Here is a 14,263-nt window from a genome sequence, read left to right as displayed (position 1 = left end):
TAGCACATGTTTTTCTAAGAGTGTACATACTTACACCACTTGCTTATATGGGGTACCAGCCTTCAAAATAAAATCACTAGAATTTGTATCCCCATTCAAGTCAATGGGTTGGTAGTGTGTGGTTACAGAGTCATTAATGGTTGATTTTATTTCTATGGTACTAACTTTGTGGTGCACAATACTGTAAGTAACTGAATCTAAATAGGAAGCTAGCTGCAGCCCTACTGTTTAATACAGCTGTGTGTGCATAGCAGAGGGATGGAGAGAGACTGTGTTCAGCAGCTCTACAGAGGAAGTAGCACTAACTGTGATCTGCAGCCCCCTCCCTCTACATTAGCCTCATAAATCCAGGAGCCGACAAAAGCCCTGATCACTCCACCTCAGACGCAGCACAGCCGCCCTCAAAGCCCTGGCCTGCTTTGCAAATGGCACCCTATTCCCTACATAGTGCACAATGGGCCCTGATCAAAAAGTAGTGCACCATATTTAGCATAGGGTGCCATTTGGGATGCAACCTGATCACTCCGCCTCAGACGCAGCTCATCCAGCCTCACTCTCCCCTAACAACCACCCTCCCTAGTCTGGAGGAGGAGCTATGCCTAGTGGAAAGGAGGAAATGGGCAGCCACCTGAGCTGCCTGGCGCCTCTCTCTCTCTCTGAGGGAGTATGGTGCAGGGCATCAAGGTCCATGAGGAACTCAGCCTGTAGGCTGATGGCCAGTGACTGACAGACTGACTGACAGCAGTGACGTACAGTAGACAGGCAGGCAGCTGCACTCAACCCAGCAGCAGTGTCCTCCAGCTATAGCCTGACTCTGGCCCTGGTCCTGTAGTCAGAGCATTGAGCTGACTCAGTACTGGAGTGCATTACTGTGATTACTATTGGCTGGGTTGGGCTTACACAGCACACTACACAACCCTCCACTGACTTAGTGGCTGGCTGGCTAACTGGTTGGCTAACTGGCTGGCTAACTGGTTGGCTAACTGGTTGGCTAACTGGCTGGGGGTCATATGCCTAGTTAAATAATGGTAACTTTTTTTTTTTTTTATCATATTCGGAAGGCCATGGCATGACCAATGAGAGGTTGTCTCCTTACCACCCCAGACAATCAGATGTCTGAACCACCGAGGCGGGGGCTACACTCTACTTCCATACTTCTCAAGCACGCACGCATGCACACACACAAACACAACCTCCATACCAGTCACAAGCATGCGCACGCACACGCTACAACGCTACCTCCACACCAGGTCCCACTTCCTGCGCATTACTCCAATATCCCTCTGTGCTTAAAACTTCTTAGGGATAGCCCCCTTTTTTCAATTTTCGCCTACAACGACATACCCAAATCTAACTGCCTGTAGCATAGTCCCTGAAGCAAGGATATGCATATTCTTGATACCATTTGAAAGGAAACACTTTGAAGTTTGTGGAAATGTGAATTGAATGTCGGAGAATATAACACAATAGATCTAGTAGAAGAAAATACAATGGAAAAAAACAATAATTTCTTCTTCTTTTTTCTACCACCATCTTTGAAATGCAACTATCCTTAAATAGCCCATCCAACCAACTACCTACCTCATCCCCATATTTGTTTTTTCTTTTTTTTCTGCTCTTTTGCACACCAGCATTTCTACTTGCACATCCTCATCCCTAAGAAGTGTTTTAACATAGCCCAGTTCTTTCCCAGATAGAGAGAGCCTTGTACATCAGCCAGCATGGCACGACGTGACCTACTCATTTACTGCCCACAAGTGCAATTTACATAGAGTCAGTTCTCCAATCTGCCAATAATAATGAACCACATTCTGAGCTTCAGAATGTACATGCAGAGGGCTCTTTTATCTCATCAGCACATACCTAATAGTACATTAGTATTCCAAAACAGACCAGGAAGACATACACACATAGGCCAAATGAATACTGAGCAGGGCATGCTAAGCCTAGCTCCGCCTCACACAGCGTTCCTATACAGGACTATATGGTGTAGCATCTGGTCTGCACCTAAACATAACCTGGATGACTAATGCACTAAAAAGTGAAAATGGTGAAAAATATAAGCAGTGGTTGATCACAGTAGAGATGATTCAATGATAAGGTTTTAGGTCGAAGCCATACTCCTCAGTCATATAGAAGTGGTGTCAGCACACACACACTCACACAGCATGTGCACTCTAACAGTCCGTCCAGTGATGCAGCAGAGAGCGTCAGTTTGGCCCACTCTGACAGACTACTGTTAGCATCTGTAATAGTCACTAAACCAAACACACATACACATACAAAATACACACACGCACACAGACACACACACACACACACACACACACACACACACACACACACACACACACACACACACACACACACACACACACACACACACACACACACACACACACAGGTCAAGCAGCTGTACTGATTGCCAGAGGTGTGTTCACTGCAGCCAGACTGCAGTCCCTCCTCCCTCCTTCCCCACTGCCTAACTCTTCACGGCTGAGTGCAGTCAGGGGGACGGGTGTGGGGGAGGAAGGGGAGAGGAAGGGACAGCCCCCCCCAGGCTGGGCCAGCCCCCCCCAGGCTGGGCCATTTCTCCCTGTGTTTGCACATTTCATAGTCATTGAACCTGCACCCAAATATAGAACATTAAAAAACCTAGTGCTCCAAACATAGGGGAGGAATAGAAATGGCATATGTAGCCCACTAAATGTCCCAGCAAACAAGGGACGTCCTGAGGACATTCGGCGACGTTCCCATTAGGTCCCTTAAGGGTTTTTGCGCGACGTTATCCCACTGATGTTCTGAGAACGTTCTAAGACCGTTGCATGATAGTCCCAAGGGCAACGTTCTCTGGGGGACCGATGTCTAGTTCCCTGTACGTTCACAGGACATCACTGACGATCATGTCAGGACCTTTTTAGGGCGTTCTCAGGACTTTTATTTTACTAGTCCTTAGGATATTGAATGATGGTCCCAAGGGAATGTTCTCTGGGGGACCTTTTTACAATGTTCTTGGGACATTGTGTCATGGTCTCCTGAATGTCCCCTGAATGGTCTTGGGACGTTGTGTCATGGTCCCCTGGAGGTTTTGGCTAGTTCGCGGTTTGTCCAGGGAACGTCCCCAAGGATGTTTTTAGGACGTTCTTTGGATGTTGTGTCATGGTCCCCTGAAGGTTTTGTCTAGTTCCCGGTTTGTCCCGGGAAAGTAATGAAATGGTATGGGGTTTTAAGGTAAGTTTAACATGTTAACCCTCGCAAGGCTGCTGGCCCAGACGGCATCCCTAGCCACGTCCTCAGAGCATGCGCAGACCAGCTGGCTGGTGTGTTTACAGGCATATTTAATCGCTCCCTATCCCAGTCTGTTGTCCCCACATGCTTCAAGATGGCTACCATTGTTCCTCTACCCAAGAAGGCAAAGATAACTGAACAAAATGACTACCACCCTGTAGCACTCACTTCTGTCATCATGAAGTGCTTTGAGAGACTAGTCAAGGATCATATCACCTCCACCTTACCGGCCACCCTAGACCCACTTCAGTTTGCATACCACCCCAACAGGTCCACAGATAACGCAATCGCCATCACTCTGCACACTCCCCTATCCCATCTGGACAGAAGAATACCTATGTAAGAAGGGTGTGTGCTCAGCCCTCTGCTGTATTCCCTGTTCACCCACGACTGCGTGGCCATGCACGCCTCCAACTTAATCATCAAGTGTGCAGACGACACAACAGTAGTGGGCTTGATCACCAACAACGACGAGACAGCCTACAGGGAGGAGGTGAGGGCACTCGGAGTGTGGTGTCAGGAAAACAACGTCTCACTCAACGTCAACAAAACAAAGGAGATGATCGTGGACTTCAGGAAACAGCAGAGGGAGCAGCCCCCCATCCACATCGAAGGGACAGCAGTGGAGAAGGTGGAACGTTTTAAGTCCCTGGGTGTACACATCACAGACAAACTGAAATGGTCTACCCACACAGACAGTGTGTTGAAGAAGGCGCAACAGAGCCTCTTCATCCTCAGGAGGCTGAAGAAATTTGGCTTGTCACCCAAAACCCTGATAAACTTTTACAGATGCACAATCGAGAGCATCCTGTCGGGCTGTATCACCGCCTGGTATGGCAACTGCACCGACCTCAACCACAAGGCTCTCCAGAGGGTAGTGAGGTCTGCACAACAGTTGCATCACTGGGGGCAAACTACCTGCCCTCCAGGACACCTACAGCACTTGATGTCACAGGAAGGCCAAAAAGATCATCAAGGACGACAACAACCACCCGAGCCACTGCCTGTTCACCCCGCTATCATCCAGAAGGCGAGGTCAGTACAGGTGCATCAAAGCTGGGCCCGAGAGACTGAAAAACAGCTTCTATCTCAAGGCCATCATACTGCTAAACAGCCATCACTAACTCAGAGAGGCTGCTGCCTACATTGAGACCCAATCACTGGACACTTTAATAAAGATCACTAGTCACTTTAAACAATGCCACTTTAAATAATGCCACTTTAATAATGTTTACATATCTTACATTACTCATATCACATGTATATACTGTACTTTATACCATCTACTGCACCTTGCCTATGCCGCTCGGCCATCGCTCATCCATATACTTATATGTACATATTCTCATTCACCCCTTTAGATTTGTGTGTATTAGGTAGTTGTTGGGGAATTGTTAGATTACTTGCTAGATTTGTGGGTATTATGTAGTTGTTGGGAATTCTTAGATTACTTGATAGATATTACTGCACTGTTGGAACTAGAAGCACAAGCATTTCGCTACACTCGCATTAACATCTGCTAACCATGTGTATGTGACCAATAAAAAAAAAAATGATTTGAAGTGGTACGCTGTTCAGCTAAAATAGTGTAAAAATCTTTACTCAGCGAGATACCTAGTCAGTTGCACAACTGCATGCCTTCAACCGAAATGTGTCCTCTGAAACAGAGAGGTGTGGAGGGGCGGCCTTAACTGACGCCCAGCGAGCAGTTGTTCTCTTCAGTTTTACTCAAGAGCAGAACTGCAGATTTTTCCATCTTACCAGTTTGGCCATTCAGACCAGCGACCTTTCGGTTACTGATGTGTGCTGGAGCATAGGTACTGTATGCTACTGATGTTTTGTATCAGGTTACGATGGGTCCCATCAAGCTGTTTAGACAGATATGTCATTTGTTATCTAATGTTTTTTCATTTAAACTCAAGGTGGGTTCATACATCCTTATCATCTTTCGCATTTGGTCCCATACAAAGATATTATACTCCATATTTTATTCCATCTATTTACTCCATCTAATCCATCTGGACTTGAATCAATGACTTCTATCTAAGATGTGCATGCCTAGCGTTCAGACAACCTCGTGTGTTGCAAATCTCTACAGAAAAACACTGCTATAGCCTTTTTCAAGGGTGGTGCTGTGGTGGTGCTTTCGATGACCAATCTAGTGTATGTTCATCACTTTCTAAGAGACGATTTACAGCATTGACTGAAACTCCTTTAAGATGGAGAGCAGCCTTCAGCTATCCCAGTTTGTGCTGAGCTGTGTTTAGCTGTCAAGCCTGTGACGCTACACTACATCAAAGTAAAATGAACAGGGGAGGGAGGAGACAATCACCTCTTTCTGATGCATATGTTCCAGTAGCCAATACTCAGTCAATGAGCGCTCTCTTGTGGCCAAGAAGCAGCACTACACTACAACAGCATCCTACCAAAACAGTTGAGGGGAGCATGATATTATCAAACTTCGAAGCTATAGGACAATGAAAATACCATGGTGACCATTTTAACTATTAAGAGAATTACTTGAGTAAAAATAGTCACTGTTCTTTCGGAGACAAAAACACATACTTGGTTTCATATCCTTCAGACTAAATGCATTCCCAACCATCAGATGTTACTGTATCTTGTTCATAGCATTCAGAGAACAAAAATATCACATACTATAAAGAGATGTGCGTCATGGTCAAATATTAATGTGATGGTGAATAGACTGTCATCGGTATCATATTGCCCGTTTCCCTCCCAGTTCACCTGGCCTGAACTTAACTGAGCTCATTAAAAACTCATTGTTAAAGGGAACATGTCTGGGAAGATCTTGGCTTTGAAACTGAGTTTGCACTTGAATCGACTGTGTCGGAAACATATTCAATCATTCGGCACTCCTTTTTCCCCATGCACCACACGTTTTATGTGTGTTATTAAAAACGTGTGATAAACGATATATAGCCTATCTAAGATTAAATATACCACATTCTTCTAAATCGGTGTGTGTAAAGATCTCAAAAAGACAGAGGGAAACATTTATTAAAGTATATTTCATGAAACCGTGTAGCCTAAATAGAGGTGAAAGAAGAGCCGACTCTCACATGCTCAAACACTGTCTGGCACGTGGTGCATTACATTTTAATGAGGTTCTAAATTTAGTGTGTCGGGAGCGCGGTAATAATAATAGACTTGATGCATAAATGTATGCCCCTTTATTTTTTACCGAAGTTCAGAAAGACTTGAGAGAGAAAGATGAGAGCGGCTTGAGAAATGGAGAGACTGGATTCACACAGAGAGATGGCAGATGTCTTTCACAGACCCCCCTAAGCCCTGTGACATTATTTACAAAGCCAAAGTCTATTTTTGGTCTTACTTAAGCATTTGGCATGCAAAGTCGGCTTATCAAAGCGCTGTTCACTGTTTCACATACATTTTAGAAAATACCATATATATTCACAATTTCAGAGAACATGATGTAATGAGAACTTTCACTGAACATGAGCACTACATAGACTAAAAAATCCATATAAACGTGTTCAGACTACCAGACTATAACAAGGTGTTTATAACATGTTGGCATTCATAATAGCCTAGAATTCATTCATCATTGGTCGCATTATCATCTACATTAAAATACTCTGACTACTTATGCAAACAGTGCACACCAGTCTATAGCCGACATGTGCATTGTAAATGCAGTATCCAAACGGCTGATTGTGAGCCCAGTGTATTGAATGACTTGCAGCCAAGACAATCCATTTTACATTTAGCTTACCCATGGTAACGACGGGAAGCATCGTGTCCGTGCAGGAAAAAAAACGTATGTAATCCTAATTTGGTGTAAATGTTACGGGGCAGCGTGCAGTAGAATCAGGAGGAGACAGACTGAGGCGCCGACCTTCAACACCGTTCAGCACCGCGGACAGTACCTGGTCGGACAACAGGCAGGCAGCTAGCTCTGCTCAATGTAGCCCGCGTGAAGGTTACGCGATGCTAATCATGTATGTGATTTGTCCAGGCTGCAAATAATACCACCCAGTCAGACAGTCTTATGTTCCAACCATAATTATTTTCTAAACAGATTATTTACAGAAAATAACAAAATACGTGTCTGCCACGATGTCAAATAGAAAACGATACAGCCCCTTCATAAATGCAGTAAAGGATTCCAATTTTGAAACGCGGCACACAAAAAAAGAAGCATATAGAAGCAGCTTCGTGGGAGGAAAGATGTGCAAGAGTGAGCAAGAAAACGTGCAATCATGTTTTTACCGCCGCTGTATTAGGCCTACTAGTTTTAAGTCTTCATTACTAATAGATGCGGGTGTGAGTCTCCCGCTACCGAGGCTTATTCGAGCTCATTATAAATGCAGCGCGTCCCCCCGTGGTGCTGGGCGGCCCAACTGTGCTCAAAGAATCCAATGTGTGCCGTTCCACGCCCGTGACGCTCAGGGACTCACCAAGCTATTTCTGATGCGCCACAACAACGGGCTCTTCTAAATTAAATGGAATATTAGGCTATTTTTACATTGATGAGGCCAGAAAGATCCAATAAGTGTGAGTTCTGTTCGTTTGCAGCAGAGTGAATGAGAGCTGAGACCCAAGAGCACCACAGCACATGTGATGTCCTCAAAAGTCGCTTTAATCACGAATGACTTGGTCTCAGGAGACTGTTGATTCCTGAGGCATTTGTTTAGCAACATCAGAGGAATTGAAATGTTGAACAGTCCTACTATAATGACTGAGGAGGGAGAAGGATTCTGAGGGTTCAAAAAATGTACATAGTGCACAGTATGTCTTTCAAAGGCTCTATCTATATCTCCAAAATCCTTCCTGGTGTAAGTTTTGTCTACTGTGTAGCAGCTGAGCCGAGCCTAGACTGACCTGGATAGGTTGCACATAAAGGCCCTCAGTACTGTCTTATCAGACTGGATGTCATTCACCTCTTTACTGTAGGCTAATATCAAGCAAAGATATATAACAAAATATCATATTTTATTGCCATAACCATGAGTCTGATAGGCTATACTAGACTAAATAAGAAAATAAATCATCCCAGGGCTCAGTCTAATGTAGCTCAAATCCATCTCAAATCTTCACTCCTGCTTCTTCTCCTGCCTCTCTGTGAAACTCTCAGCAGCAAGTCTGTCCTATCGTATTCCAGTGTCCAACAGCTCTGTTAGAGGCCCCAGACACTGAGGCGTGTAAATATTGATGCCATTTCACAGAACAAGAGATCTCTCATCACGGCTGCCACTGGTTGTGGGAAGGAAAGAGAATACTGATGGAAAAAGAACAGATTTCACCACCACCACAAGCACCTCTTTGACTGACACACAAGCTTTCAGACGTGACACGCTACTGCAGGTGGATGGGCTGACCAAAACCTCCCCAACTGAGCTATATAGTCTAAGTTAATGAACTTGCAATAACATAACATCTATTCTTATTACGAGACTCTGACAAGTGTTGTGTGTGAGTCTGTGTGCACGTGGCGTGTGTGTGTAAACATGAAAGGGCTTTATTGTGTCCAACATGTGTAGGGCTCTGGTCAAAAGTAGTTCACTATATAGGGAATAGGGTGCCATTTGAGACATCCTTTAGGTCCATGGGCCCTGCCCTCAGAGGCCCAGCGGTCGGGCCCCCAGTGACATCACCCTCCTTGGGTTGAAAATCTATCTGGTCATCCAGCCCTGTCTGGGAACCAAACTCCTGGATCAGCTGGCCCTGAGGGCTCCGTGAGGGCTTGGAGCCCTGCAACTAGATACAGGGGAGGCAGTGTCTGTGTAAACAATGTTCCTCTGGCTGAGACAGCAGCACATCTACTGAACGTATGTACACCTCCACCTCCACCCCCACCATCCATCCATCCATCCATCTCCATCTCCATCCCTCTACTGTACCTCCTCCACCTCCAGACCAGTAATAACAACTGTTTTCCTTTCAAATACTTTAGCTGCATGTGTCATTTGGGATGCAACCAATGTATTTTCATGGCCTAGAAGACAGATAGCTACAATATCAGGCTAACAGTGGGCAGGGCAGCAGTGGGCCTATCCTCCTATCCTTTGATCTGATCCCAGGGCAGATCTGCCAACACTCCCGCTACTCATCACACTGTCCCAACCCTACTGCTGCTGCTGCCTCCTGCCAGCCCACAGCCAACACTCAACACCATCTGTAGGCTACAACTCTGGAGGAAACCCATCCTCCACCCATAATCAGTCAACAACAAAGACAGACAGGCAGCCTTGGCAGCCGACGGACAGAAGGTCCAGTGGAGGTGGACTCTCAGCTCATTCAGCTCAGTCATAGCTGTTAAGGGGAAACTTTGACAGGGATTTGGTACAAACTTTGCATTGAAAATGGAACAAAGATACCGAAACATATTTTCTGACATATACTTTATATGTTCCATTTTGGTCTGGCCTTCAACATGATATGATTGACTCACAGATGTGATTGGTCAAAAATCATGTATTCAGGGTACTGTATGTGTATATTACAGTCCGCAAAGTATCTTATGGGGGCGAAGGAGTGATGCTTCTATTCAGACTTTTCTTAGTTGAGGTGAGCAAAAGGTTGGAAAAGGATTTGCTAACCACTTTGTCCTCCTGTTGCAATTCCATGAGAGCAGGAATGCAGCAGACAGAGATAGAGGGAGTGGAAGACAGGGACAGAGAGAGAGAGAGAGAGAGAGGAAGAAAGGAACGGGGAGAAAGATTGTGAGTGACATTAGTACACTTTGACACATCGCATTCCGACAATGAGGGTATTGGACGGCACCAAGCATAAATACTCAGTCACATAATAATAAATCAAGGCTTACTCTGTAGGAGGATTTCACAACAAGGTTAGTTAGTAAGACACTGGAGCAGCATGGTAATACACAGCAGCCATGAGATTTAGGGCTGTCGTGAGACTCCAGGGGAGACGCTCCCCCCAGTGGTAAAGCAAGAGATTTACATTTGACATATTTAGTAGACCATCTTATCCAGAGCAACTACGGTTAAGTGGCTTGCTCAAGGGCACATGGACTCTGGGATTCAAACCAGCATCCTTTCGACTACTGGCCCAACATTTTTTTTTTTTTTAAAGATGTTAGTTTTATTTTTCACCCCAATTTCGTGGTATCCAATTGGTAGTAGTTACTGTCTTGTCTCATCGCTGCAACTCCCGTACGGACTCGGGAGAGGCGAAGGTCGAGAGCCATGCGTCCTCCGAAACACGACCCAACCAAGCCGCACTGCTTCTTGACACAATACCCATCCAACCCGGAAGCCAGCCGCACCAATGTGTCGGAGGAAACACCGTACACCTGGCCACCGTGTCAGCGTGCACTGCGCCCGGCCCGCCACAGGAGTCGCTAGTGCACGATGAGAGAAGGACATCCCTGCCGGCCAAACCCTCCCTAACCCGGACGACGCTGGGCCAATTGTGCGCCGCCCCATGGGCCTCCCGGTCGCGGCCGGCTGCGACAGAGCCTGGACTCGAACCCAGAATCTCTGGTGGCACAGCTAGCACTGCCTTAGAACACTGCGCCACTCGGGAGGCCCTGCCCAACACTTTTAACCACTAGGCTACCTGACGCCAAGCTAAAAACAAGCCCAGAAGAAATCACTGCATCTAGAATCATCCCTCACCCCATTCACAGTCATGCAGAGAATATGAATGGGAGAAACATTGGTAGGAGTTGGTATATGGTATAGATCATCAGTAGGGATGTGTTGTGAGCTGCACCACTGTCTGTATCTGGCTTGAGGCCCAGTTTCTGATTTCACACTAATGTTTCATAACCCAGTGGAGGATTTGATTTGAGACAGAAATGGATGTACTAGTCAGGCTATTTTTGGGACCCAAGAGAGACAGTAGCAGCAAAAAAACACTCTCTTGCGACAGCTGGACTGGACTGGCCTGCATGGGATTGTATAAAACGCTTTGTATTGACAAATTACTTCCACCTTCTCACTGTAATCTTACAAGAGTTCAATTTTTTAAATATATTTTTTTACTTTACCTTTATTTTACCAGGTAAGTTGACTGAGAACACATTCTCATTTACAGCAACGACCTGGGGAATAGTTACAGGGGAGAGGAGGGGGATGAATGAGCCAATTGTAAGCTGGGGATGATTAGGTACTACAAAACATTTTTCCAGGTATGCGTGTGTGTGTGTGTGTGTGTGTGTGTGTGTGTGTGTGTGTGTGTGTGTGTGTGTGTGTGTGTGTGTGTGTGTGTGTGTGTGTGTGTGTGTGTGTGTGTGTGTGTGTGTGCGTGCGTGCGTTCATAGACACAGACAAACAGAGGTAGCTAGGCTTAACCTCCTCACCTTATTTGACCGCAGAGACACTCGTCCTCCGCACCGAGCACAGAATTTCGTTTGACAATATGAACAGAGGTGGCCGCAGCCGTCAGCGAATTTGGTTTTGTGGCAAATCCCGCAGGTAGGAGAGTCATTGGGGTTCTTCTGAAGTTCTCCTGTCGTCCCTGTCTGCGGGGTTATATCGTCCCCCATCTTCTTCACCTGGTCCTTGTAGCTCTCAAACTGCTGGTGCAGCTTCCTGCAAGGAAGGAAGCAAGAGAGGAGCACAGTTAGGAAAAGATCAGCTCAGAAATCCTAAATGGCTCCCTAGTCCCTAGTTCCGTTAAAGTGCACTACTTTTGCCAGAGTATAACAATGCACTTCAGGGGATAGGAAGTAATTTCAGATGTCTTTGTGCTGTAGCTAACTGCAGGATGTTGTGTGAAGTCCATTAGTGTTGGTAGACAGCAAAGCGACATATGTACCTCTGATTCCTTTCTAAGAGAAATGCAGGGAACACTTTCTATGAGGAACATGTTTTATAATGGCCTTGATTATGTATACTTATAGAAAGTGTAACCAAAAGGTTTTGTCAACCAAATAACCTACAGTTTGTTACACACAACTGTCAGAGAAATGTTTGTATGTTCTGTATTGCATTTTGTTGTACTGTCACGATAGTTCTCCATTCACATAGAGCTGCACCCATCTTTACTGAAACAAGGCGGGCCAGGTAGGAAGGTATAGAGTTTGCATCGCAAGTTTAAAAGCCTAACTTAATTCCACTTACTCAGGTTCCCGGCGTTTAATGAATCATTTGTACCTGTGTTTCTATTTCAGGGCGGGGCCCGAGACGTAAGCTAATACAGCCCTCCAAATGTCAATGCCCACACTTCAGTGGAAAGAACACATCAAATCTGTTTTTCACAGCAACAACATCATGACTAGGTACCTACACTACAGCATTCATCCAACCATCGGGCTAACAGTGCCTTTAGACAGCGCAGAGGAATCAGACTATTGTGTAGGCCTCCATGTGGTTTACTGAAACAACGGCACCCTTCAAAAGTCTTTGTTGCGTCCAAAATGGCACTCTATTGCCTACACAGTGTTCTACTTTTGACTAGTGCCCTGTGGGAAAAGGGTGCCAAATAGAGAAAAGGGGGCCATTTGGAAGGAAGCTTTTAGCTCAACATTCTCTTTTAATCTGCACCGCCTGCTCACACTAGATGTACATTCAGTGTCATCTTGTCCTATACTCTCCCAATGCACCCACACATGACAGGTCCAACCGGACCTGAGGACCAGAGGACCCTGAAACGCTGCCTCACACAGACAGACCAGCATGCATTTTGTATGACACATGTCAATCGGGTGTATCCTTAGAAACTAAAACCCTGGCTGACTTCATAATATGGCGATTAGAATTGGTTTCGTCTCCACATTTTCCCCTGCAACATTCATTAGTCACGTGAATTATTAACCAGAGCTATCATTTTTACCGTCCGTATGCATGGCTTGGTGTCGCGTAGGTGATAAACATGCTGCCTCTTCTTTCCCACAAACAGGCCTTTTATTTAGATCCCAAATGTAATTGGTGCGTGACTCGATGTGGCTGGGCCTTGTCTGATGACTATCCCCCTGCTGAACACTAGATAGAGACGGAACCCTGGATGGCACCTCTCTGTGTCACACTGCCACGCTGCTGTACCCACTCTGGATGAACAACACTGGGCTACTACTGTCACTATTTACTGAACACAGATTAGACCTGGGACGTGGTGGTGTGGTGTTGTTTAACACACACAGACACACACACACACAGAGACACACACACAGACAGACACACACACACACAGACACCAGAACAAGTCTAAAGATAGAAGACTTGTTAATGGTATGTGCATATTGGGTAGCAGTGTCTGCTGTTTAGAGCCGGGGTTCTCAAAGTGGGGTCCGCAGTACTGCAGGGGGTCCGACGCCAGACACAAAAGAAAATAATACTTCAAACCACAGATTCAATTTGGGCCAAGGGATCCGTGGAATAAGTTCAGAAGGTGTAACACAATACAATAAAATAAAATGTAATATAATTCATCTACAACTTGTGTTCTTAACCCTGGGTCACATGGGCTTGGGAGGCTCACAGGGGTTTTGGTATCCATAGTGCCCCACCAATTAAAATGTTTTCAACTTAATACTATATATATTATGTTCTTGTATTCTGCAACAAAAAAATGTTTTTACCTAAATGCACTGTACTTTAAAACTAGAATCCTTAGTTGCTACATTCATTTTTGGTATGGAATACCATGATATACCCATTGAGTCTTGAAGAATATACAGTGAGGGAAAAAAGTATTTGATCCCCTGCTGATTTTGTACGTTTGCCCACTGACAAAGAAATGATCAGTCTATCATTTTAATGGTAGGTTTATTTGAACAGTGAGAGACAGAATAACAACAAAAAAATCCAGAAAAACGCATGTCAAAAATGTTATAAATTGATTTGCATTTTAATGAGGGAAATAAGTATTTGACCCCCTCTCAATCAGAAAGATTTCTGGCTCCCAGGTGTCTTTTATACAGGTAATGAGCTGAGAGTAGGAGCACACTCTTAAAGGGAGTGCTCCTAATCTCAGCTTGTTACCTGTATAAAAGGCACCTGTCCACAGAAGCAATCAATCAATC

General features: G+C 45.2%; 1 protein-coding gene across 9 annotated transcripts in view; it reads right to left on the bottom strand.

The window, feature by feature from the left end:
• The window catches only part of LOC106605391 (regulating synaptic membrane exocytosis protein 2), a 215,777-nt gene that overhangs the window by 152,516 nt on the left and 48,998 nt on the right, over positions 1-14,263 (bottom strand). For all 9 annotated transcript variants that reach the window (XM_045718553.1, XM_045718551.1, XM_045718558.1 and 6 more), the window contains exons 3-4: positions 11,600-11,831; positions 9,873-9,884 (exon numbers count right to left, since the gene is read on the bottom strand). In XM_045718553.1, coding sequence (XP_045574509.1) covers positions 9,873-9,884; positions 11,600-11,831 — 244 coding nt within the window. The remainder of the gene's footprint in view (positions 1-9,872; positions 9,885-11,599; positions 11,832-14,263) is intronic.

This window comes from Salmo salar, chromosome ssa05, assembly GCF_905237065.1.
Source record: "Salmo salar chromosome ssa05, Ssal_v3.1, whole genome shotgun sequence".
Taxonomy (NCBI): Eukaryota; Metazoa; Chordata; class Actinopteri; order Salmoniformes; family Salmonidae; genus Salmo; species Salmo salar.
Note: the sequence above shows the minus strand (reverse complement) of the source record. Positions and strands in the feature narration are given on the sequence as shown.